The sequence below is a fragment of the Pipistrellus kuhlii genome, unplaced genomic scaffold (assembly GCF_014108245.1).
Source record: "Pipistrellus kuhlii isolate mPipKuh1 unplaced genomic scaffold, mPipKuh1.p scaffold_m20_p_6, whole genome shotgun sequence".
NCBI lineage: Eukaryota > Metazoa > Chordata > Mammalia > Chiroptera > Vespertilionidae > Pipistrellus > Pipistrellus kuhlii.
The window spans coordinates 21750596-21775495 of record NW_023425562.1 but is presented as its reverse complement, the minus strand read 5'-3'; the positions used below and the strand labels follow the sequence as shown (position 1 = coordinate 21775495).

The following is a 24900-nucleotide window of genomic DNA, read 5'->3' as shown; positions in this document are numbered from 1 at the left end:
AATGGGAGCAATGTATCTCAACCCTGGAAGGTTCTGATCCTGAGAGCTTGAAAAAGTGGTTATCTTGAGGAACCCTGGCAGGAGGAAAACTCAAATTCTCAGGAAGGGGGCAGTGCCACTTGCTGGTTTCACTTTGCACTTGCAAGCTCCAGATGTAATGGAATGCAATTTGGTATTTATTGAGCCCAACTCAATAACCAAGCATTGTACTGCGCCCTCCAGGATATACAGCGACGAGCTCCTTTCCACTTGAAGCTCGTGGTCTACAGGGGACACTTGAAATGTACACAAAGCCCTTTATTCCAAGGGGGGCGTGCTCCCAGTGAGGCTTTCCACCGTGTGGACACACGACCTGCTGTATGGCCTGGTGACATGTACAGTCACACTAGGCCTTGTGCTTAGCAGGGCCCTGCCTTGATTTCAGGTTCCGCTGTCACTGTCTTGGAATTCGGAATAACTTTGGGACGGGGCCCCACACATTGTGCAGTTGATCCTGCCTTGGGGAGACCTTGGTGGCAGTGGCATCTGAGCTGGGTTTGGAGGACAGGGTGGTAGTGGCAGGAGAGCGAAGGAGGCCTATTTTAGTGTGGAAGGAGGGCTGGAGTCAGTCCTTAGGCCTTGGGAACTGGGTGATGTGGGGGAAGGAGATCAGAGAGGAAGGGCTGTGAGAGGGGTCGGGCAGGGAGGGGAGTTTGATGTTCCATGGATTCAGGCTTAGGCTGGGAGGACCTCCAGGGACAGTCCAGCAGCTGGAACTCAGGCTCGGGCTGGAGCGTTGAGGTCATAGACTTCCAGGAGGGAGTGCGGGTGGGACCCAGGGATCTAGGGTGCCCTGGGGAAGCTGCATAGCTGGGCCAGGGCTCTCAGGCCAGCCAGATTCTTGGCTTCCAGCAGGCCTGCCTGTGGAGTGGCAGAGGAAGTCCTTGAGGGCAGGGCTGGATGGGCCCTTGAGCCCCAACTTCCTGTGTGGTGGGCTACGAAACTCCTCTCAGCCTCCTCAGGAGTGGCTTCCGGCTTCACCACCACCACAGGCACGGAGCCCAAGCTCTCCTGAGGTGAGCACTCACCTCGGGGGCATTTCCCCTTCAGCTTGTGCCCTGCATTCCTTGGCTAGGAGGGGCCTGGAACCAGCTGCTCCTTCCCTGGGATGGGGGAGGGGGTTCACCCTGCTGACCGAGGCTTTGGGGAGTCTAAAGAGCAAACTTCTTGGGAAGTGTCAGCATCTTCTTTCTCCTGGGGCTTTCCATGTTCTGGGGGAGGAGTTTCTGCAGAAAACAGCCCCTCCTCAGAGTTCAAGGGAAGTCCAGGCAGGGAGGAGGTGAGAACCCTGAACCAGCACTTCAAACTGGTTCTCTCCACTTGGCACCAGGAGGAGCTGGTACAGGCCGCTGGTACCTGTGATAGGTGTGCCCGGTTCCAGCAGCCAGAATCAGGACCCTGTCCGGGCCCTCTGCTTCCCGGAGAGCACAGAGCGGCAGAGGGCGGGCGGGCTGCGCAGGGATGGCTGTGGCCTGGTCTCCGGGCCTCATGCAGAGAAGCTTCTCTCGCAGCTGGGTTACTGCCCGGTTGATCTCAGATGTGTCTGGAGGTGTCCTGGGGACGTTTTATTGTGTCCTGTGTTCTCCCTGTGTGTCTGGGGTGCATCTTTGCTTGGGGTGGGGTTGTTGGTAGGATAACTCATTGCCAGCGTGAACAGGTGGCCCCCAGGGGCGGCATCCGGCCAGGGCTGCTGGCTTCTTCTCCAGGAGGGGCCCACAGGACAGGCTCTCTGCTCCGTGGCGTGCTTCCTCCCCCCTGTGAGGGCGGGGGAAGCACACTGGAAGGACAGGTGGGTTGTACAGATTAGAGTCTCACTTGGATTGGAGGTGCTGCTAGCACAGCAGAGTGACCCCTGGCCCTCAGTACTGCATCCTCATGGGCCTACAAGAGAAGGGCCTGGTGGATAGTGAAGATGGCAAGACCCTCCCAGTGCCCAGGCACCTGCCCAACCACTAAAGACGTGAGCCAAAGAGGAAGCACCGGCCAAGGTGCAGCACCTGCCTCCAGGTGGGACCCGGGGCTCAGGGGGGACCTGACAACCCCCACAGATCTCATACTCCCATCAGGGCCCGGTGCTCCAGGGTCTGTAGGCCAGGCCTGGGCGTGAGAAACGCTGTGAGACAGAGACAAAGATGGAGCAACAGGGCACACAGAGAGACATCCACAAAGGTACCGAGGGAGGGAGACAGACTGTGATTTAGAGTGAACCGTAGACAAAGGCGGGAGAGCCGCCCGGAGTGCAGCAAAGAGAGCATCTTCCTGGGCGTCAGAGGAGCAGCCAGTTGCAAGCCCGCAGGGCCGGGTTTCAGGGCTGCTGGGCCCGGCGGCCCCCGGCCTCCGCGGCACCCGGGGCAGAGGGCGGGGCGCCGGGCGCCCGGGCAGAGGGTGGGAGGGGAGTCGGGGCCTAGGTCTGGATGAAGAGGTGGAAGTTGGTGCGCGTGAACTCGCGGTGGATGCTCTCCAGCAGCGCGTCGGCGTCGGCGGCGGCGGGGGCGGCGGGGGCGGGCGCCCCCGGGGGCGCGGGCAGCGCGCTGAGCTCGGGGGTGTAGGTGAAGGAGAAGGCGCTGGGGTACAGCAGGCCGTCGGCGCGCACCAGGCTCACGGCCACGGTGATGGGCGTGCGCAGCCAGCGCCAGGCGCTGCCAAAGGCGGCCACCACGGGCACCACGCACACCAGGGACCGCGGGCTCCTGGGGCGGGACAGGGGGCAGGGTGGGGGTCAGGGCTGCAGAGACCTCCGGGCGGGCTGATGACAAGCCCCCTCCGCTCCCCGCCCATTACCTGTACATGGTTTCCGCCTCCACGTCCCCGAACCACACCTTGAGCCCCGCGTGGAAGTTCTCCCCGTGGAGCTCCAGAGTGGCCACGTCTCCCCCGCCGCTGAGCTGGGAGAGGGTGGGACCGGAGATGTGGGGGAGGGTGGCCAAGCCCGCCCCCGCCCTCCCTCCTAGCGCCCATCCTCCCCCCACCCCCGCCCCCACTCACCTCCAGGGCGCTGACGAGGGGCACCGGGGTGACGGGCTCCCGGGTGCGCGCCAGGCTGGCGCTGAAGGAGAACTCCACCGCCTCGGTGCCTATGATGGTCCAGCAGGAGCTGTCGTTGAGCAGCGCCCGGTTGGCCTCCTTGGGGCAGGGGGCAGCCTGGGCGGAGGCGCGGGGGGAGGGGCAGGAGCTCCGGTTGGCGGCGCCCGGGCTCCGGGTTCTGGGTTCCAGTCCCAGGCGCTGCGGGATGCCTGCCCTTGGAGCTTAGACCAGGCCCTTCCGTCCCCCCTCAACCCCCCCCCCCCCCCGAGTTAAATAAGTTCGCTGGGTGAGCTGGCTTCCAAAGGTCTATTTTGTTAGGATCCTAGAATCCTATGTTTAACACTGCAGTTCTGTGCCCCAACATTCCACAGTTCTGAGACTTACAATGTTATGATTCGAATGGTCTTTGCTCCATCACACTCAATATCCTTATTTATTGTTTTTTTTGTTTTTTTTTTAATTTTCAGCCTGCAACTTTATATTCCAGCCTCCTAAGACTCTAATAGTCTGTGGGAAGGAGCACTGCTCAGTAATGTTATTATTATTATTTTTATTTTTATGTTCTCTGATTCTGTGTTCATAGTCTATGGTTCTAGCATCCCCCGGGAGGAAGGAGAGCTCATACAACAATGATGGTCTAACCCAGTGGTCGGCAAACTCATTAGCCATCAGAGCCAAATATCCACAGGACAACGGTTGACATTTTTTTGGAGAGCCAAACTTTTTAAACTTAAGCTTCTGCTACCACCACTTCTTCAAAACAGACTCGCCCAGGCCGAGGTATTTTGTGGAAGAGCCACACTCAAGGGGCCAAAGGGCCGCCTGTGGCTTGCGAGCCGCAGCTTGCCGACCGCGGGTCTAACGTGCCGTGGCTCTCCGCACTCTAAGAGGCCTGGTGCTGATCCCCTCCGCTCCTCACCTGGAACTGCACCACCTTCTCTGTGGCCAGACACAGGTAGGTGCCCCCGCCGCCAGGAGGGCCCCCGGGGAACTGGAGCGCGCACTTGTGCAGCTGGGAGATGGGCTCGTCCACGTCGAGGAGCGCACACTGCTTGGCCACTTTGCGGATGATCTACAGCAACAAGGTGACAGGAAGTGTGACCGCACGGTGTCTGGGTGCCGGAGGCCACCCTCCCTGCCAGCTTTCTGCTCCTCCCGTAGCCATGTGGGCACTGGCAGACCCCCCACCCCCAATGCCAGCCCTTTGCCTCTATCCGGCCCCGCAAAGCACTGAGTATCCTGGGTGAGAGCTCTACAGGTGTCTCTATGCCTCAGGCCCTCCCCCTCCAGCCCTGCCCGCGTGGGTCACCCTCTGCATGGCTCCGGGGACCCTCCCTTCCCTACCATCGGAGGGAGCGTGATGCCCGTGACAGTGCAGACCAGCCGCACCAGGGAGCCATAGCGGATGTAGCCCTCTCGAGGGGGGAAGTCCCCCTGGGAAGAGTGGTCATCAGCTGGGAGGGAAAGGAAGGAAGGAAGGAAGGAAGGAAGAAGAGGGTCTCAGAGGGCCCCATGCTGCTGCTCCAAACCCTGCCCTTCTGGCCTCTGCCACCACCCCGTCAGCGCCCCATGTGGGTCTTGTGGGTATGGTTGAAGGTTCCCCTCCCGAAGGGGTCCCTCGTGGCCATCCTTGCAAAGGTCTGACCCCTGGGGCAGGGGCTGAGGTAAGGGCCTGGGCTGGACACTGGATTCACAGGTCATGGCTCAGTCACCAACTCACTGGCACCCCTGGCAAGTCTTTTTGTGTTTCAAAGTCTCCGTTCCAGGGGCGGAGGTCACCTTCCCTGAAGTGTTGGGTGAGTGAAGGCGAGTGCCCGCCCCCGCCCGCGGGTGTCATTACCCAGGTGCAGGGTGAAGGCCGCCCACTGGCGCGCACTGGCCACGAAGGCCCCGTCCTCCACCGAGAGGTAGCGCGTGGAGACCGTCTGGGAGCGCAGGCGGTTGAAGAGGGAGACCTTGGAGCCCGAGGATATGCACACTGAGAGGGGAGGAGGAGTCAGTGCCCCGGCCTGGCTGGGTCCCTTGGACATGCCAGACGCTTCCACTCTCTGTCCCCTGTGCCCATTTGGCTCCAATGCCCGCCAGCCTAGACACAGTGGGCATTCACATGTCACAGCCATTTATCCAGCACCCGCCCTAGTCCCGCTCCTGCACGTGCGCCTGCTCACTTTGGCTGCCTGGGCGTCCTTCAGCTCCCTACACGATCATGAAGAACCCACTACTTGAGGCAGGCCCTGAGCAGGGTGCTGGGCCCCAGAGGGAGAATCAGATGTAGGCTTGGTCTGGAGGAGCTCAGGGTCTCAGAGAGGAAGCAGGGACATAAATATAAGATTTCAGTCAGGTGGGTAAGGACTGGGCGAAGGAGGGCTTCCTGGAGGAGGCGATGCCCTCAGCTGGGGAGCGTGAAGTAGGTAGAAGGGCTTGGGGGCTGCATAAGCAGAGGCCCTGTCGTGTGAAGCAGCAGGGCAACGTGTCTGGGGCTTGGCATCGATCTCTTCCAGCCTCTCCCGTAGGAAGAGCCACTGTTTGTTTTCTGATTACCGGTAGATTTTGACCACCCGGGGAGAACACCTCGGGCCATCTCCCTCTCTCCCTTCACAGCACTAGGCATACACTCAGCCCACATTCGGATCCATGGTCCAATAGCTGAAGTTTGCTGTGTGCCAGGTACTGTTTTAAATGCTTTCTAGGCATGAGTTCTTTTGAACCTCTCAGCAACCCTCGGAGATATTATCTCCACTGAGGAGAGCAACATGCTGAGGGCCACTGGACTCAGAGCCAGGATTCAGAGCCAGGCCACCCGGCTCCAGAATCTGCACTGCACCCACCGCACTGTAACACTCCTCCCTGGCCCCGTCCTGACACCCAGGGCCAGCCGAGTGTGGATCTGAGACATCCTTCGGGGTTTCTTCGGAGTGACATCAACACAAGTCCAAATCCTGGCTGGACCGCTTCCTAGCTGGCCTGGAATATGCTAGGCCCAAGTGTGTCTCAGACAAATGGATGAGTGTTCCAAACCTCATTTTCCGCATCTACAACATGGGGACAGTGACAGTACCTCCCTCACAGGGACACAGTGAGCATCAAATAGGCTGGTGCATTTAAGGTGTTCTAGGAAAGCTAACCCTCCCTTCGCCTCCCCCTTCCTCCCCCCTCCCATCGGGGATGGTGGTGGTGATGTCACTGTTATTCAGGCTCCCCCCACCCCCTTATAGTCTCAGATCCTCCAGTACTTGGCACCCAGGACAGTACTTGTCTCAGACTCTCTCTTTGATCCTCTATGCATGCCCCTCTCCCTGCCAGACTGTGTTCCTCTAGAATAGACACTTGTCCTTGTTTTATAGGGACCCAGCACCCAGCACAGAGCCAGGCCTAGAGCAAATATTTTAAACTGAATTTCCTCTGTTAAATATTTTTAACGGAATTTCCTCTTTTTATTGTCACTTTTAATCCGTCTCTACTTCAGTATCTGCTGGCCGTTTAACCCCCTCAACCTCTACCCGCCCCGCCCCCCAACTACCCCGTCCCTAACTCACACACTCAAGACAGGTGTCTGTCCCTCTCAACTCTGCCCTTGCTTCTCTGACTTATTCCCAGAGCTCAGTTCCACGGGCTCAGCCAGACCGGGTCCCCGCCCCGCTCGGCTCAGACCCCGCCTCTTCCACTCTGACCCCACCCCTACAAGCCAGGTCTCTCCCCCTCCCAACCTCTCCCCCCCACCCCCCGCCACGCCTACGGTCCAGCCCCGCCCCGCTCACGGTCGGTGTTTTTCAGCGACTGCTTCTTCTGCGAGGGCTTGGAGATGACCTTGATGAGGCGGCTGTGGAAGGTGCCCAGCTCCCGGCCCCCCCGGAGCACCAGCCGCAGCACCAGCCTGAAGTGCTTCCTCTTGTCTGCGTCTGAGATGTACAGGGTCTTGGCGCAGCCGAATTCCTGCGGGGCTCAGGGGGGTGGGGCCGGCTCATCTCAGCTGTCAGACTCGGGGTGAACCTTCCTCCCCCCGCCCCCGTTATCTGACGTCCGCCCCGTCGGACAGACGTGACGGAAGCGGCGTAGTCCAAGCTCTCGGGGCGCCCTCCCGGCGGATCCTCGGGGTCCAGGCTCCCCTCCCCACCTGTCGGGTGGCCTCTGCAGCGGAGTAGACGAGCTCTCCTCCCCAAGGAAGAGGCAGGGGTGGGAGCAGGACTGGGACCCCCCTCTTGTGCACTCTCACCCTGGAGTCGGGCTGCTCCTCGAAATTTAACTTCTGCGTCTCGGCTGCGCTGCCGGATGCGCCGTCCAGTCCCATGTAGCCGCAGACGGTGGGCCCCGTGTCCCCGGCGAGGTGGGCTGGAAAGGGACGCCGGCGGGCTCGGGAGGGACTCCGGGGCTGGGAAGGCCTACTTCTCGCCGCCAGAGGGCGCAGCGAGACTGGGCCTGCGGACCTCCCCGCTCCCAATCCCTACAGCGTGGTCCCCTCCCGAGGAAGGCGACCTGTCCTGGGGTCTGTCCTCACCTTGGCCCGGCACCGGCTTCACCCTCCAGCCAGGACCTGCGAGGTAGACACAGGGCGGGGGGCAGAAGAACCTGCGGAGACATGTGAGCGCCGAGCTTGTGTATCATCTCCCCTGTTCTGTCTTGTAGGCGTCTCAAAGGTAGCAGAAACCTGGAAGAATGCCCTTCCACCTTTCCCACCCCCACTCCCCAGGCTCCTCCAAGACTGTGAACCCCATTAACATCCGGGCCACCTCCACGCCACCTTTAAAACATACTCAGAACCCACTGGCTTCTTGGCAGCTCCACATCTGTATTTGTAAAACCACGAGCCAACCATGTCACTGATCTTCTTAAAATCCTCCAGTGGTTTACGTTCAAGGTCCTCATCTGATCTGGCCCCTGCTGACCTCTCCAACTTTATTTCCCTCATCCCCATTCCCTTCTCAAACTGCAGCCACGGCACTTCTTTTGTACCTCAAACAGGCCTCATTGGTACGGGGTCTGTGCATTTCCTCTTTCTCCCCATTGGAACACGCTTCCCCCAGGCTCTCTCCTGTCTGGCTCCATTTCCACATTCGAGACTCAGATCCGACGTTGCCTTGACCTTTCTAGCAAAAGTTCCCTCCCTTCTGTTTCTATCACAGTGCACTATCCACTCCCTTCCAGCTTTCATTGGGAATCTCGTTCATTGATTGTGGGGACTTCATTGTCTCTCTTCCTCCCTAGAATGAAGATGCCATGAGAGCAGGGACCGTATGTGTCTTGTTCAGCCATACGCCCAGTGCCCAGCGGTGCCCAGAGAGCCTGGCACATGACAAGCACTCAGTCCCTATTGTTGAAGGAAAGTATGAATGAATGGATGAGTGAGTGAATGAATGGGTGAGTGAGTGAATGAATGGAAACCGCAGATTCCCAGGGAGGTTCTGCTAAGACCAACGTGGGGCCTGTTGGTGGCTGAAGGAAAAGGTCCACGATCAGCCAACAGCTGAGCCCCATTCCTGCTCAGGTTCCAAAAGATGCTAAACAGGAGGAAGAGCTTGCAGGGTCAAATGCCCACGCGACCTGGGAGGGGCGGGCGGGGCACCTACCGCTTCTCATTTCCGTAGGATTTCTGGGCCACCTTGGCGTGCAGGATCCGCACCGTCTGCTCGCACTGCTGCTGCAGGCACCGGCGCACGCCCTCCCGCAGGACAGTGGTGTGCTCCGGGGAGGCCCTGCGAGGCCCACAGCGGGAGCATCAAAGGGTGAGGCGGCATGGAGCTCAAAGCACACGTGTGTTGAATAAGGTGACCAGGCGTCCCGATTTTTAACAACTTGTCCCGCCAAAAGGGGGACATCTGGTCACCTTAGTGTTGAATGAAATGAAGTTCCAGTGGTGACCACTGGTGGGCGCATGCAAGTCGTGAGCTAAATACTTGGGCTGCACGGTTCTCAGTGAGGTTTGCCTGGAGCCCACCTGGACCGCCCAGGCACACACACACCACCCTGCGGCGATGCCCCAGCGGCACAAAGACCCAACTTGTGTTGGCCTTGGGGTGGAGGCGGACTCTGCGAGGGCACCCGGCTCTCCCTGCACTCTGAGGGGACCTTGATGCGGGGGGACAGTAACCTTCGCTGGACCCAGGGAGCAGGGTGCTCTCTCGCCTGCTGGCAGACACCTGCAAACACGGAAGGGCCCCCAACCCGTGTCCGCAGTCTCCTGGGATTGGGGGAGGAGACCAGGTCACTGTTCCCCTGCAAACTAACCCTCCCTCCTTCCTCTGGAGAGAGAGGCCTGTTCCTGTCTCAGTTGTACTTTCCTTGATGGCAAGGCCTCCATTGCCACGTGGAGTGGGCCAGGCAGCGCCTAGGGCCTGATGGCTTCTCAGCCTGCGAGTTTTGCTGGGTGAGGGTGGGTGAGGGTGGGTGAGGGTGGGTGGGTGAGGGTGGGTGGGTGAGGGTGGGTGGGCCCAAGACTTAAGCAATTGCAGAGAACACAGGAGTCCGTGATGGCAGAGATTGGAGGACTACCAGTGGGGCCCAGGAGAGCCATTGAACCAAGGCTGCTCCGAATCCTCTACCCGCTTCGAAGGACCAGAGTCCAGGGCCGATCCTCACCCCTGGAGGAGGCAGCGGAGGCCAGGAGCCTGCCGCGCCCTGGGAAGCCGGGCTGCAAACGCGACCCGCCAAGCCCGCTCCCCCTCGGAGCTCCCCCGGGGAGCGGCGCGAGGCCGCCCACGCATTCCGGGCGCCGAGGGGCGGCCGCCCAGCCTCCGGCGGCACCGAATTCCGGCCCCGGGGCCGCGGGGCGGCTCTCCGGCGGCTGGAGCCCGACGCGCTCAGGCCCCGCCCCGCCCCGGAGCGAGGGGCTCGCCCGCCAGTGGGAGGGTCGCCGCCTGCGCTCCCCCTCCCCACCCGCCGCCCCGTTAAATGCGCCGCCGCCGCAGCCCGCCGCAGCCGCCTGGCCTCCCGCCTCGGGCCCGCCGCCCGCCGCTACCTGCTCCAGCCGCCCGCCGGGCTCCGCCCGTCCGCTGCGCTCCGCGGCCGCGCCTCCGGGGGGTCCCGCAGGTTCAGGTGAGTCAGAGGGCCGGGGGGCGCCGAGGGCTCTGGGGGGGGGGGGGCACCAAACTTAACTTAGCTGCAACCCGATTGTGTCCGCACTGGACCCGCGGTGCCCTCTCCACGTCTGGAGGGTCCTTTCCAAGCGGAGCCCACACCAGCAAGCCCCCCGAAAAGGGGAGGGGACGTGTTCCCCAACCCTCTCCCCTCGGAAACCCCAGGAACCTCCCCAAGGTGCTCGCTTTTCAGCCAGCTCTGGAGGAATCACTCACAGCACTTTCCTCCCTCTGGAGCTGGCTCGCCCTAGAGGCATCTCCAGATCTTGGGGGGTTGAGTCACCCCGCCCCCCTGCCAAAGAGCTCTGGGTTCTAGCGTCAGCCTCGCCACCACGTTGCTGTGTAACTTGGGGAGAGACACGGCTGTCTCTGGACCCAGTTCCTTCCTCCGTAGGAGGAGGGGGCTGGAGAGGGGATGGACTCCGAGGCGGCCGCTATGTTGATTTTCTAGGGTTCCTGGGGTACAGGTAGGGCGCCAGATGAGAGAGCAGGATAAGGGGACCTTAATCAGATTGGGGGGACCTCGCTGAAACCTGTTTTGCTCAGTGGATAGAGCGTCGGCCTGCGGACTGAAAGGTCCCGGGTTTGATTCCGATCAAGGGCATGTACCTTGGTTGCGGGCACATCCCCAGTGAGGGTGGGGGGAGGGGGCAGCTGATCGATGATTCTCTCTCATCGATGTTTTTAACTCTCTGTCCCTCTCCCTTCCTCTCTGTAAAAAATCAATAAAATATATATTTAAAAAAGATTGGGGGGCCTGGGGGCTTGGAGGCTTCTGAAAGTAGGAAAGGTTGAGAGATGGCAAAAACCCCTCGAGCTTATTAAACCTCCCTGCTCTGGGGATCCTGGCCTCAGCTGCGGCCCGAGCTGGAGAAAGCATTCCACACGTCTCCACCTCCAGCAGCTGGCACATCTGGCTCAGTCACCCTCCGCGACGGTCCCTGCCAGAGGGATTTTTGTTCCTCCACAGGCCTGGGAGGATCCGGGACGGGAAGGCCGCCTAGAGCGAGCGGCAGGCACCGGCCTCGCTCAGAATAGGCCCATTCACGGCTGGGGGAAGGGGCGGGGCTGCGGCTGGGTCGGGGGCGGCTGGCCCCCTCTGCCAGGCGGCGGCAGAGAAAAATGGCCAACGCATCCAGCACGGGAGTGGGAGAGAGCAGAGGGCGTGGATGCAAAGAAGAGAGGTCCAGGGGCCCCTGGACACCGGGTTGCCTGGCAACTCAAAAGGAAGAAATGGCTGAAACCGGTTTGGCTCAGTGGATAGAGCGTCGGCCTGCGGACTGAAAGGTCCCGGGTTCGATTCTGGTCAAGGGCATGTACCTTGGTTGCGGGCACATCCCCAGTGGGGGGTGTGCAAGAGGCAGCTGGTCGATGTTTCTAACTCTCCCTTTCTCTTCCTCTCTGTGAAAAACCAATAAAATGTATTAAAAAAAAAAAAAGAAGAAGAAGAAGAAGAAGAAGGGGAGCAACTCCAGGAGTCCCAGGTCTCTCTGCAGCTCCGTGGACTGCCAGCTTGTAGGGTAAGGTGAGCAGACGTCCTGCTTTTGGCGGGACAGTCCGGATTTTGAACAATTTGTCCCCGCGTCCCGCGGCATTTTAAAATAGTCCCCACTTGGGGACAAATTGTTCAAAATCGGGACGTCTGCTCACCTTAAGCTTGGGCCTCATGTTCTCCATCTGTGCAATGGGAGTCTTCCTCGTGATTCTCCAGGGGCTTCGCCCAGCGCCTGGAAGCGGGGGTAAACGCTCACCTGCTGCCCCCACAGGGTCCATGGCCGCGTCCCGAGGCCGCCAGCCGCTCCCTCAGCCCTCTGGGTGCGGCCCGTGCTGCTGCCCTCAGCACCCTGCGCGCCCCGCTCCGGGCCCTCAGGCCGGATATAGCCTCCCCTCGCCCCCCCCTTCCCGCCTTATCTCAAGGCCCGGGCTCCCGGCCGCTGTTTGCTCTGGGCAGGGGCACCTGCTGGGCAGATGTGGCTTCCCACGGCCACCGAGCCCATGAGGCCAAGTCGGGAGGGCGCCCCCTGGCGGCTTCTCCTGGGAGCTGGAGGCCAGTCGAGGCCCTAAGCTTCGAGTTCAAGTGCGCAGGGCCCAACCCCTCACCCTCCCAATCCTCCCCATCCGGAGCGCCAGGCCCTCCCCAGGCCTGTCGTTGCGCCGGGTGTGTGTATGTGTGTGTGTGTGTGTGTGTGTGTGTGTGTGTGTGTGGATAGCCACACAGAGGCGCCTTGTGTGGGGAGGAAAAGGGACCCCCGGTGAGGCGGTGAGGAATGGCTTCCTTCAGCAGAGGTTTTCCTCCCGGGGAAATGAAGGCGTGGAACTACCAGTCCCCTAGGTCAGTGGTCGGCAAACTGTAGCTCGCAAGCCACATGCGGCTCTTTGGCCCCTTTTGTTTTTAGCAAAGGCCAGCTTAGGAGTACCCTAAATAAGTTAATAACAATGTACCTATCTGTATAGTTCAAGTTTAAAAAATTTGGCTCTCAAAAGAAATTTCAATCCTTGTACTGTTGATATTTGGCTCTGGTGACTAATGAGTTTGTCGACCACTGCCCTAGGTATAGGATTGTATCCCGGTGCAACCGCTTTCTTGTCGCGAGACTTTGGGTACCCGCGCTTACATTCTTTGGGCCTGTTTCTCCATCTATATGCAGTGGGAACAGTGACAGACCCTCTCATAGAATTGCCAGCTTGTCGAGAGGACTAAATGCCACAATGCATGAGAAGCGTTTCACCTTGTGTCCAGCCCAAGGAATTCAGCAGTCTCACTGTAATGAAAATTAATTCTTGTGAAAAGATACACAAAAGCAGAGAGATCAGTAAAATAAACCCAGGAACCTCCTACACCCCAGGTGCCCAGCACCCAGCACGAGAGTCCTGCAGATCCTATTGTTTTGCCATTTCCTTTCCTCCCTCCAGGCTCTGACACGCTGTTTTCTGTCCCCCCCGAGTGCCATGAGGGGCCTTCCACGCTCACCACTGCCCATACTGCTGCTCCTCCTCCAGCCCTGGGAAACCCAGCTCCAGTTCGAAGGTGAGAGGGAGTCCAGCCCTGACCAGCGAGGGGAGAGGAACAAGTCAGGTTTTCTGACTGCAGCCAGCTAGGCCTGCTGGGAGAGAAAAGCAAGACGCTGGAAGTGTGTGTCCCTTTCCCCCTCTCCCCCCTCAAATGTAACCTTTCACCTCTCTGGGCCTCAGTCTCCCCATCTGTAGGACGTGACTTAGAGATAACAAGATTGGGCTCATGCAGAATGCCTATTTGGTGTTAAAATTTTCAGAGTTAATTGAAAAAAATCAAGAGATTTCACATGAAAATCCGTAGTTGGGACTTCTTTTTAAAAATCCAAGGATCTGCTAACATGCATCTGCATGCTGCATGCGACTTTCGGCTGCAGCTGCCCACTCTAGGAGGGAGGGATACGGGCTCTCTGGGTGCCCGCCATTCTATCCCACCGGCCCACTCCTCTATGCTGCCCACCTGGCTCCTACGGGCATTTGAATTGCCACATTGCCTCTCCCTGTCCCAAAGGGGCAATGCCTCCTCCGAACAGCCCTCAGAGCTGTCGGATAGAGGATTGGTGGATCTCCTGGCCCAGGCCCTCAGCACCTGCTGGAGGAGAGCAGGCATCTGACTTGCAGTTGCTGGGGTAATTCCTGAGGGCGCTGTTATGCAGGGCGAGTGCCATTCCACCCTGGTTTTCCCTGGGGATCTCCTCGGAGAGGAGGCTGCCTGGCCTAGGAAAGCCCTCTCTGACCTCCCCGCAGGCCCCCGGTGCCGCACCGGACCCCTGGATCTGGTGTTTGTGATCGACAGCTCGCGCAGCGTGCGCCCCTTCGAGTTCGAGACCATGCGGCAGTTCCTAGTGGGCCTGCTCCGCCGCCTGGACGTGGGGCCGGACGCCACGCGCGTCGGCGTGATCCAGTATTCGAGCCAGGTGCAGAGCGTCTTCCGGCTCGGCGCCTTCTCGCGCCGCGAGGACATGGAGCGCGCCGTCCGCGCGCTGGTGCCGCTGGCGCAGGGCACCATGACCGGGCTGGCCATCCAGTACGCCATGAACGTGGCTTTCAGCGTGGCCGAGGGCGCGCGCCCGCCGGAGGCGCGCGTGCCGCGCGTGGCCGTGATCGTGACGGACGGGCGGCCGCAGGACCGGGTGGCCGAGGTGGCGGCGCAGGCGCGCGCCCGCGGCATCGAGATCTACGCGGTGGGGGTGCAGCGCGCCGACGTGGGCTCCCTGCGCGCCATGGCATCGCCCCCGCTGGACGAGCACGTCTTCCTGGTGGAGTCCTTCGACCTGATCCAGGAGTTCGGCCTGCAGTTCCAGGGCCGGCTGTGCGGTGAGCTGGGGACGCGCTGGAGCGAGGCTCAATCTGCCCAGATTCCCGTTCCTACCTCTTCCATCCCCCCAAGGCGGGGGCCCGACTACCAGAGAGCGGAGGCACTTAAGGTGACCAGACAAATGGTTAAAAATCGGGACGTCTGGTCACCTTCCTCAAGGCCTAACGCACGCCATGCAGCCACGCTGTGTCCCATGCCAGCTCCGGCCACTTTTGCTTAGGCTTCACGCACCAATAGCAACATTTGTCGAGCTCTCCAACTAGGATGGGCTGTGGTTTAACCATGGGCTTAATGTCACCTCCAACACCGCCCCCTCAACACTGGAAGCACCGCCCCTCAAACGTGAGAGCCAAATGCCCACTCCAAAGAGTCATGTCTCGCCCACATTGGCATGGCCCTGCCCGCTCGCATTTTAGCCCCTCCTCCAAGCTGCTAGAGTTACTCCGCCCACCTTGGTCCAGCGCCTCTCCGCCTCTCCGCCTCTCCGCCTCACCCCTGCACAGTCCTGCCCCAGCCCATGGACACACAGGGCCGGGGCCTGCCTCTTTGGAGCCTATTCACAGGGGCTGTTCTTTCCCGAAGCCTTCCCACCTGGATCGGCCCTTCTCCCAGTGAATCCTTTCCCGCCTAAGTCCATACTTGGTCGTGGTTGCTGCCTTTGCCGGCACCCAGCTGTCTCTTGTGGGAGGGCTCTGCCCATCTGTCCCCTGCTGTTCTCCTCTTGTGTGTCCTCAGGAAAGAACCTGTGTGCTGACGGGGGACACGGCTGCCAGCACCAATGTGTCAGCTCCCCTGGCACCTTCCACTGCACCTGCAACCCGGGCTACCAGCTAGCGGCGGACCACAAGGGCTGTCTGGGTGAGAACTATCCCGGCCTGCCACCCTGAGCCTTCGGAGGCTCCCATCGCCCCAGCATCAGCCCAATGGGTCTGGAAGGGCCTTTGGAAGCAAAGTCCAGCTCCCTCCCCTTCTAGGTCTGAGAAAGGGACTGTGTGCCTGGAGCCACACAAGTCCTGGAGGCGACCACGGCTAGAAACCGTGACCCCATCATGCCGTGTGCTTCCTGCATCCTCCTGTCCACTCGTCCAGGCCGTCTCCTGCCTGGCTCCAACACACCTTCCAAATGTGTTTGTGTCTTCTCGCGGGCACATCGTTGGAGTTCCTGTAACTCAGATACTGCGGGAGTCTTCACTCCGTACACCACCACCTGCCGCGTCCATGCTGTCATTCCTGCTTCCGCATCTCCCCGGGGCTGCTCGCCTGGCTCTCTCCCTGCTCCTCCCGCACCTGCAGGTCTTTCAAGGCCGGCTCTTTACTGTTGCCGCCTGAAAAGCTACGGCACACAATGCTCTGCCTGTACAATCGGGACTTTCTTTTTCATGTGTATCTGTGTCCCCTCCTTTCATCTTAACGACAGATGCCATCTGCTGAGTGCCAAGTTAATATCAGACAGTGTGCTTGGAGCACTGCATACATTATCCCCCAGCCTCACCACAACCTGGAAAATGAGGTCATGTGATCCCCATCATGTCCGCTGGGGGTTTCTTGTTTCTAGAACGTTGACAAAACGGATCTGAAGCCCCATGAGATGACCCGCGAACATCCCAACCCCTCCCCCAGATCTCTGGGAACTCCCTGAGTGCTTCCATTCTTCTTCAGAATTCAGCCAGCTTATGACTCCTCTCTCAATTTCTCAGCCCCACACAGGCTGCCCTTGTTCCATGCGCATAAATCAGCCTCTTCCTTGGTTCACACACTTGTGCACACAACGACATGTGTGTGTGTATTTGTAAGTGTGTGCATATGTCCATTTCACTAAAGATGGGGAGGACAGAGGTGTGAATTGCATAAAGCCAAACATACACACCCCAAAGGAAACATCCTTTTTTTAAAAATCTTTATTGCTGAAAGTATTGCAGGCATCCCCTGAAACACCCATTTAAAAAAAAAAATAATTGAAAACTAAGCACCCTTCACCCTGAAAGCTCTCAGTCACCCACGGCACAGGATTTTTTTACTGGCTTCTCCACCCACACAGTCACTTATCTTCACACCATTTGTCTTGTTCTTTTTCTTTCTCTCTCCTCTTCCCCCTCTTTTCTAGAAACCCTAAATTCTCAACTTTTTAAATGCAGGTTAATTCACTCCTCTCCAGTGCTTAGTCCCCAGTGCAGCACTAGGCCATCTTTGCATGTCTCAGCCATCAAGATACGCAGCAGGGCAACAGCTCACCTCCTCCAGAAGGAACCTGTGAATAGCAATTGCTCTCTCTTCCACTGTTTCCTCATTTTGCAGAGGGGGAAATGGAGGCTCAGGCAGGTGAAGTGGCGGGATCTAGTTCCCCTGTTTCAGTCAGTGAGCATCTTCAGGGCAGGGGTCCTGTTTTCCGAACTGTGGATTCTTGGTCTTCATCCTGGCTTAGTAAGGTGCACCCTGGGATGCATCTGGGTCCTGATTGTTAGGGCCACCTGGCCCAGAGCAAGGTGGCCTGTGTGTATAGGAATCACAGATGCCTGGTTACCACCCCAGATTAATTAAATCAGGATAGTTGAGGATTGCAGTAGAGGCATATATTTTTTAATTAAAATATATTTTATTCATTTTTTACAGAGAGAAAGAGAGAGGGATAGAGAGTTAGAAACATCGATGAGAGAGAATCATCAATCAGCTGCCTCTTGCACACCCCCTACTGGGGATGTGCCGGCAACCAAGGTACATGCCCTTGACTGGAATCGAACCTGGGACCTTTCAGTCCACAGGACAACGCTTTATCCACTGAGCCAAACCAGTTTCGGCAAGGCATAGATTTAAATTTTTTTTTAAATTTTTTTTATTGATTTCAGAGAAGTAGAGAAAGGGATAGAGATAGAAACATCAATGATGAGAATCATTGATCAGCTGCCTCCTGCATACCCCAAGGGGATCAAGCCTGCAACCTGGGCATGTGCCCTGATCTAGAATCAACCTCCGGGTACATAGGTTGACACTCAACTATGGGTATTTATTGAAAGCTGTGCTGTCAGGGCTGAGAAGTGCAGTCCTTATAGTATATGCCAGCCTCCCCTCTCCCTCAGACATTGACCTGTGCACTGAAGGGACTCATGCCTGTGAGCACCATTGTGTCAGTTTCCCAGGTTCCTAGTTCTGTTGCTTCAGAGCTGGCTTTGTACTCCAGCAGGACCAGAGGAGCTGCAGGGCGAGCTCCCCCCCCCCCACACACACACACTAGCACCCTGGACTGAGTCTCTAATGGCTCCAGTCAGAAGCGATATTTTGCTGCCTTTTCCTTCCCACCAGTCATTGATCACTGCAGCTTTGGGAACCACAGCTGCCAGCATGAGTGTGTTAGCACCCTTGCTGGGCCAAGGTGCCGCTGCAGAGAAGGCCACGACTTGCTACCTGATGGGAGGAGCTGTCATGGTGAGAAGGGGTCTCCTGCATCGTGCAGAGGGGCAAGGGGTCTTAGCTGGTGGAGTCCACCCTGACTTACCCTGACCTGCCTCTCCGTTCAGCTCGGGATCTCTGCAATGGTGTAGACCATGGATGTGAGTTCCAGTGTGTGAGTGACGGCCTCACCTACCGCTGTCTGTGCCCTGATGGACGGCAACTCCAGGCAGATGGCAAGAGCTGCAACCGTGAGTTATGGGTGGGAGGGGACACTGTCCCTGCCCCCACTGCTCACATTCTGAGCATCGTTGACTTTGGTGTGGGTGTGGTGTGAATGTGTGAGTGTAGGGGGTGGTGACGCCGTTGGAGGGTGTGCCATGCCCTGCCTCTATCTCTTTCTCTCCAATTCTTTACCCTGTTGCCAATATATTTTTATTGATTTTAAAATATTTTTATTGATTTTTTTACAGAGAGGAAGGGAGAGGGATAAAGAGTTAGAAACATTGATGAGATAGAATCATCGATCAGCTGCCTCTTGCACACCCCCTACTGGGGATGTGCCCACAACCAAGGTACATGCCCTTGACCGGAATCGAACCCAGGACCTTTCAGTCTGCAGGCCGACACTCTATCCATTGAGCCAAACCGGTTTTGGCTATTTTTATTGATTTTAAAAAGAGTGATAGAAGCATCAGTGATGAGAGAGAATTATTGATTGGCTGCCTCTTGCACCCCCTGTACTGTGCCCACAATCCAGGCATGCTCCCTGATCAGGATGGAACTGTGACTTCCTGGTTCATAGCTCAACTCTCAACTACTGAGCAACACTGGCCGGCTGAGGTTAATTTTTTAAAAATACATACATGGGTGGGCAGAAGTAAGTTTGCAGTTGTGAGTATGTGAAACACAAAGTTTATTCTTATATTATTTGTTGATTATTGTATTATTTTCCATACAAACAACTATAACCTACTTTTTCCACTCCTGTATTTGATCACATTCTTCCCTTGCTCAAAAGCCATCTGTGGCTCACTAGTGCCTACAGAATGCCTTACCCCTGAGTTTTTCAAATGGGGGGTACAACCACATTTGTGGATAATGAAATCAAATTAGGGGGTTACAACCATCATTAACATGAAAGAAAGAAAAAAAATAGAGTTTACAGCATGTAGAAAGGATAAATATTGTCTCATGAAATGTGATTTTAATTGTATGTGAGCATATGTAGTTCATCATGATGTATTATTATGGTTGTTTTTACTGTGGGTCGTGGTCACGTTAGCCAGACTGGCCTGTCCGAGAGCTCCTCGCTTCCACGCCTCTGCACATTCTGCTCCCACCGTCTAGAATGTCCCTCCAGCCTTGGAGAATGCCCACTGTTCTCTGAAGACCAAGCCAAATGTCACCACCTCCAGGCAGCCTTCCTCACCATCTCTAGGAAGAATGAGTTATTTTTACCTCAGGCTCTCTGCTGTAATGCAGGGCACGTCTCCTGATTGCCTTATGGATCAGGATTATGCTACATTTATTGTTGAAACACCTTTGGGTCTAGCAAAGTCCCTGGCTCAGAACAGGGGAGTCATCATTGCAGAGTGCTTAGGAGCATGGGTTTTGGGATCAGACAAGACTTAGTTTCAAATCCTGGCTCAGCCACTACTGGCTATGGAATCCAGAGCAAAACACTTTCTACTTCAGAACCTCGGGTTCCAGAAAATGGTTATAATTTCCATGGTTATGGGGAAGATTGAGAAACAACATATAAAGCACCTAGCCCAGTGCCTGACCCAGTAAGCTGTCCAGTAATAATGCTTTTGTTTTTATTTAGTATCGTTAACACTGGTAAAGTGTTTAGAATTCTGTCTGGTACATAGTAGATGATCAATAAACACTAACTATTGTAGTTGTGGGTATTATTGTTATTGTTAAGATGCTTTTCGCATATTGCCTGGTTTGTTGTGCTCAGCACTCAATAAATGGCGAAGGCTGTAATGATGCTGATACTAATAATAACAATACATCATGCAGGGCCTGGCACAGGCAGGCCTTCACACGTGCCATCTGTTATCAGTGAATGAATGCTGAGCCGGGTAGATGGCTGCAGCCAGCCAAGATCCTGGGCTCTCCATCCAAGACCTTGTCCTCACTGCCCAGGGTGCCGGGAGGGCCACGTGGACCTGGTTCTGCTGGTGGACGGCTCCAAGAGCGTGCGCCCTCAGAACTTCGAGCTGGTGAAGCGCTTCGTGAACCAGATCGTGGACTTCCTGGACGTGTCCCCCGAGGGCACGCGGGTGGGCATGGTGCAGTTCTCCAGCCGGGTGCGCACCGAGTTCCCGCTGGGCCGCTACGGCACGGCGGCCGAGGTGAAGCAGGCCGTCCTGGCGGTGGAGTACATGGAGCGCGGGACCATGACGGGGCTGGCGCTGCGCCACATGGTGGAGCACAGCTTCTCCGAGGCGCAGGGCGCGCGGTCGCGCTTCCTCAATGTGCCCCGCGTGGGCCTGGTCTTCACCGACGGCCGCTCCCAGGACGACGTCTCCGTGTGGGCTGCGCGCGCCAAGGAGGAAGGTGGGCTTGGCTCGAGGACGCGCTGGCGTGGGGCTGGGGATTGGGTTGGACGCGAGGAGGTGCCTTTCCTGAGGTCCAGGGCGCCCCCTGTGTTCTCCGCAGGCATCGTCATGTACGCCGTGGGCGTGGGCAAGGCGGTGGAGGAGGAGCTGCGCCAGATCGCCTCGGAGCCCGCTGAGCTGCACGTGTCCTACTCCCCGGACTTCAGCACCATGACGCACCTGCTGGATAACCTCAAAGGCAGCATCTGCCCCGGTGAGCACCTCCGGCTCGGCCCCGCCCCTCCTCTCTTTGCCCACCCTCTGCTCTCTCTCCTTACTGTCCACCTCCAGCCCCTCCTGGGGTTACAGCCAGGGCGTGGGCCTCGCTAGACAGAGCCTTGTTGCTGTTAAGTGTTGCCCGGGACCAGCCACAAGGCCCTCACTGGATGGCTTGTTAGAACAGCAGCATTTCCAACTCTCTCCAGGCCAAATGGATTAGATTTCGCACTTGAACCAAATGCGTTCGCATGCATGTTAACGTTTAAGAAGTACTAGACGAGGCTATTCCTGTCCCCCAAACTAGTGGGCGTGCAGAATAATTTGGGGGACATTTCTCAGAGGAATGCCAGACAACACTTCTGTAGTTCATTAACTTGGAATTCAATTTTGCAGACTTGGCAAAGTGGCAGGACAGAGTGTTTCAAGAGCACAAAGCTATGTGTTTTCGTTTGAACAATGTAGCCGATAAATGCAACCCGTACTTCACGGTGCTCAGCTGAAAAAATGTTGTGAAGGAGGAGAGAGCTGTTGAACCTTGTGAACTGTACTTTATAGGCCATACAGGGGGTTTTGGGGGGTAGTTTTTACCATAGAGTCTTTAGACTCTAGCCCAGGCCTAAGATGTGACTCTTCTTTCAGATTTCTAGGCCCTACTTCCAGAGCGAGGTTCAGGAAGGCTAGGCTGGGCCTGGGAAATCTCTCTCTCTCTCTCTCTCTCTCTCTCTCTCTCTCACACACACACACACACACACACACACACACGGCTTAAGTGAACTGCATGGGTCCACTTAAATGTGGATACAATGTGTGCCTATAAGTAGACTCGCTCCTTTCAAATCCATGTTGTTCATAGGCCAACAAATCTGCATATGCAGAGGGCTGGCTTAAGTGATCTGCAGATTTTCAACTATGCAGTGGATCCTAGCTTTGTTCAAGGGTCAGCTGTGTATACATACATGTAGGTGTATACATACATATGTGTGTATGTATATGCATATACATATATACACATGCACACATACACTACCCAGGCTAATTCTAATAATTAGCCAGCGCACTGGGGAGGCACTGGATAGCTGCTCCTTCAGGGCCCTTTCTGTCCTGGCTCTCGTGTCCCGCACAGTGTGACACTGGATAAGATACTTAGTCCCTACCCCTACCTCAGCTCCCCTCTGTAACTGGGGAGGGTGCTGGCTACCCAGGTTGTCTCCAGCTCTAGAATTCTAAGAGAAATCTGGGCTCTGTGGTTGAGGCTCTTCACCAATTAGCTGTATGACTTTGGGCAGATCCTCTCCCCTACCCCCGGCCCTTGATTCCCTCATCTGCAAAGTTAGGAGTCTTTGTGGGACAGTCACCAATGCCATTAATGGCATGACATACAGCAGTTTGCTGAGGATGCATACAAGACTAAGAAATAACCTTTTAAAATCATAACAGCAGTTCTTTATTGGAGGCCCAGGCATTGTGCTGTCATTAAAAATGCCTCATGTTTACAGAATGTTGGTGAATCTAAGGTACCATCCATTGTCAAATTCACCATTATTTTCTTTTTTAAAAATATATTTTGTTAATTTTTTACAGAGAGGAAGGGAGAGAGATAGAGTTAGAAACATCAATGAGAGGGAAACATCGATCAGCTGCCTCCTGCACACCTCCTACTGGGGATGTCCCCACAACCACGGTACATGCCCTTGACCGGAATCGAACCTGGGACCCTTCAGTCTGCAGGCTGACGCTCTATCCACTGAGCCAAAGTGGTTAGGGCAACACCATTATTTCCTATGTAGCTAAGAACAAAATGGGGACCAAATTTAATTATAAGGCACTTTTTGCATCAGACTCGCCTAGCGGTTGAGTTCAGACATAGATTGCTGGGTCCCAACTGCAGTGTTTCTGATCCAGGTGGAGCCTGATAATTTGCATTTCTAATAACTTCCCCGATGATGCTGATGCTTTCTGTCCTGGGGTAGTTGGAGACCCGCGGGTCTAGTTGAAATACCCTGGCTGTGTCAGGTGGTGCTCTGGTTCTGCACCCCTAATAAGGTAGCCACCGGGGACATGTGCCCACTTAATTTAAATTAATTACGATTAAAGTAAAAAAAAGTAGTTCTTTAGTCACACAAAGCCACATTTCAAGGGTTAAATAGCCGCACGTGGCTTGTGGCTACCACACGGGACAGGGCAGACACGGAACATGTCACGACTGCGTAAAGTTTCACGTGGCGAGTGCTGCTGTGAACTCTGGCCCCTCGGCGTGTGGGCCAGGGGCCAGCAGCGTCAGCAGCATTTGGGAGCATCTCAGCGCCTTCCCCACTCTGAATGAGAATCTATTTTATTTTAACCAGATCTCCTGGTGATTCTGAGCACCAGGCTTTGAGAAACGCTCTCCTAAGGTGCGTATAGACATACACACATGATGGAATCCTTAGTACCAGCCAATGAATAGATTTTCTCGCACCCTCTGTTACAGATGAGGAAACTGAGGCTTAGAGAGGTTGAGTGAGGTTTCCAGTATCTCACAGCTATGTAGCCGAACTCATCCCAGGTCTGTTTGAACTCAGAGCCCCCACACTCCACCACAGGCTGGGTGGAAGCATAGCCTGGGGCACATGTGTCAAACACAAGGCCCTCGGGCCAAATCCGTCCCGCCAGGCCTTGCAATGTGGCCCGCACCGCGCTGTCATCACTGCACTCCGCTGCGTTTCCATCACAATGACAGTTTATGACTGTTCAGTAAACCATTCGGCCCGCGATTTAGGCTGGATTTTAGATTTTGGCCCCTTCTCTGATTGAGTTCGACACCCCTAGCCTGGGGCCTTGGCCAGGGACCCCTGGTCCTGCAGATTCTCATCCCCCCGCCTCTCTGTCCCTGGCCGGCAGAGGAGGGCATCAGCGCAGGCACGGAGCTCCGGAGTCCCTGCGAATGCGAGAGCCTCGTGGAGTTCCAGGGCCGCACGCTGGGGGCGCTCGAGAGTCTCACTCAGAATCATATCCTTTGAGTTGGGGGCGCCGGCCGGAGTGGAGGGGATGGGACCCCTCCTCCCCCCACCACCGCCACCCCCACCGCTTTCCTTAACCGCTCACTCGCCCAGCTGACGGCGCGCCTGGAGGACCTGGAGAACCAGCTGGCCACCCACGTGTGAGGCCCGCTGCGGCCCGGACCGGGCGGGGGTGAGGCCCCGAGGACTATGTATGCGCCCTGGTGCGCCCTCGGGGCGCCGGGGCGGGACGGAGCCTGGGCCGCTGGAGCTCGGGCCGTCGGGGACCGGGCGCTGGCGGGTTCCCAGCGCGGAGCTGGCCTCGCCTGGATCTCCAGCCTGACCGCGGAGGACGGGGGCGGGGGGGGGGGCGCTAGATCCGCACGCCCTCCCCGCTCGCTTCTCTGCTTTCTCAGTCCTTTGTTGGGTTTCTTGTTTGTTCGTTTGTTTTCTTTTTCTTAAAAAAAGAAAAAAAGAAAAAAATCTGGTTTCCTTGGGGTCCGTCTGTGGGTCTGGCTATGCCGCCAGGGGGAGGGGAAGCCAGACGGAGCGCGCTTCTGCGGCGCCCGAGCGGCGTCTCCGCGGAGAAAGGCGCATTGTGCGGGGGGCGGGCTGGGGGGCGGGGGCCCGGGCTCCGCTTCCCCCTCCTTGTTTATTCAGCCGGAGCAGGCGGCTCCTTCTACCGGCTGCGGCTGCGGGGGGAGCCCTGAGGGTCTGCGCCAGTCTGCGCCCCCTCCGTTCCGCAGCGGATCCAACGCTTCGCTCTCTGGCCGTACCCATCTCATGGTGCCCCCAGACCTGCCTGAAGAGCTGCTGGAACTGGGCGGGGGCGTTGGTGAGAAAGCTGGAGGCAGTCACCGAGTCCCTCAATGGACGGGGTGGGGACGGAGAGATGGGTTTCACCTGGATTTCATCTCCCGCCTGCATTAGGGAGGAAGAAGAGAGGGTATCAGGACTGCCTGCCCAGTCTGTGCCCCACACTCTCTGCCTCTGCTCCTCAAAACAAACAGAAAACCCTAAAACCAGCCCTCTGGTACAGAGCACAGACCAGTAGTACCATTTCCCAAGTGCATGTAAGAAAATGCAAAGATGAAGTGATTTGCAGGAATTGGCATTTTTATCCTTACAAATAACCGTGTGAGGTAGGAATTATTGCTTCTATCATCCCCATTTTTGCAGACCTTCCAAGCCAAGCCTTACCCTGTGGCTGGAATTTCTGTAGCTGGCCAAGGAGGATTTTACAGGCG

At 57.1% G+C, this 24900-nt stretch overlaps 2 protein-coding genes and 1 long non-coding RNA gene across 6 annotated transcripts; 1 reads left to right on the top strand and 2 right to left on the bottom strand.

Annotated features, from left to right (window-relative positions):
- Positions 1-158: 158 nt before the first annotated feature.
- Positions 159-12231, bottom strand: RBPJL (recombination signal binding protein for immunoglobulin kappa J region like). 3 transcript variants are annotated; one of them, XM_036417823.2, is made up of 12 exons: positions 11885-12230; positions 10016-10124; positions 8628-8753; positions 7559-7629; positions 7277-7392; positions 6822-6996; positions 4904-5041; positions 4408-4517; positions 3983-4135; positions 3025-3180; positions 2821-2924; positions 159-2729 (listed from the first exon to the last, which is right to left on the bottom strand). In XM_036417823.2, exons 1-12 carry the CDS (start codon positions 11904-11906, stop codon positions 2444-2446), a joined length of 1566 nt encoding a protein of 521 aa, XP_036273716.1. In that variant the 5' UTR covers positions 11907-12230; the 3' UTR covers positions 159-2443. The 3 variants fall into 3 exon arrangements, with proteins under 3 accessions (XP_036273716.1, XP_036273718.1, XP_036273719.1); XM_036417826.2 differs by having other exon boundaries at positions 2488-2729; positions 3025-3113; XM_036417825.2 differs by lacking the exon at positions 4904-5041 and having other exon boundaries at positions 11885-12231.
- MATN4 (matrilin 4) lies at positions 9993-24112 on the top strand. Of its 2 annotated transcripts, XM_036417817.2 has the most exons (10): positions 9993-10092; positions 13047-13161; positions 13893-14462; positions 15199-15321; positions 17761-17883; positions 17976-18098; positions 20002-20415; positions 20518-20670; positions 23556-23663; positions 23760-24112. In XM_036417817.2, exons 2-10 carry the CDS (start codon positions 13083-13085, stop codon positions 23816-23818), a joined length of 1752 nt encoding a protein of 583 aa, XP_036273710.1. In that variant the 5' UTR covers positions 9993-10092; positions 13047-13082; the 3' UTR covers positions 23819-24112. The 2 variants fall into 2 exon arrangements, with proteins under 2 accessions (XP_036273710.1, XP_036273709.1); XM_036417816.2 differs by lacking the exons at positions 9993-10092; positions 13047-13161 and having other exon boundaries at positions 13667-14462.
- On the bottom strand, positions 12893-13418 carry LOC123651494. The gene is made up of 2 exons (XR_006740257.1): positions 13311-13418; positions 12893-13237 (listed from the first exon to the last, which is right to left on the bottom strand). It is a non-coding gene; the product is annotated as an uncharacterized LOC123651494 (long non-coding RNA).
- Positions 24113-24900: the final 788 nt, after the last annotated feature.

Excerpts from the sequence above, each read along its gene's own strand:
- RBPJL (XM_036417823.2), bottom strand. The coding sequence starts at position 11,906 with ATGGACCCTGTGGGGGCAGCAG. Across the intron at positions 10,125-11,884 it reads GGACCCTGTGGGGGCAGCAG|AGCCCTCGGCGCCCCCCGGC; the intron begins GTGAGCGTTTAC and ends CCCCCCCCCCAG. Across the intron at positions 3,181-3,982 it reads AGAAGGTGGTGCAGTTCCAG|GCTGCCCCCTGCCCCAAGGA; the intron begins GTGAGGAGCGGA and ends GCCTCCGCCCAG.
- MATN4 (XM_036417816.2), top strand. The coding sequence starts at position 13,796 with ATGCAGGGCGAGTGCCATTCCACCCTGGTTTTCCCTGGGGATCTCCTC. Across the intron at positions 15,322-17,760 it reads GGACCACAAGGGCTGTCTGG|TCATTGATCACTGCAGCTTT; the intron begins GTGAGAACTATC and ends CCTTCCCACCAG. Across the intron at positions 20,671-23,555 it reads CAAAGGCAGCATCTGCCCCG|AGGAGGGCATCAGCGCAGGC; the intron begins GTGAGCACCTCC and ends CCTGGCCGGCAG.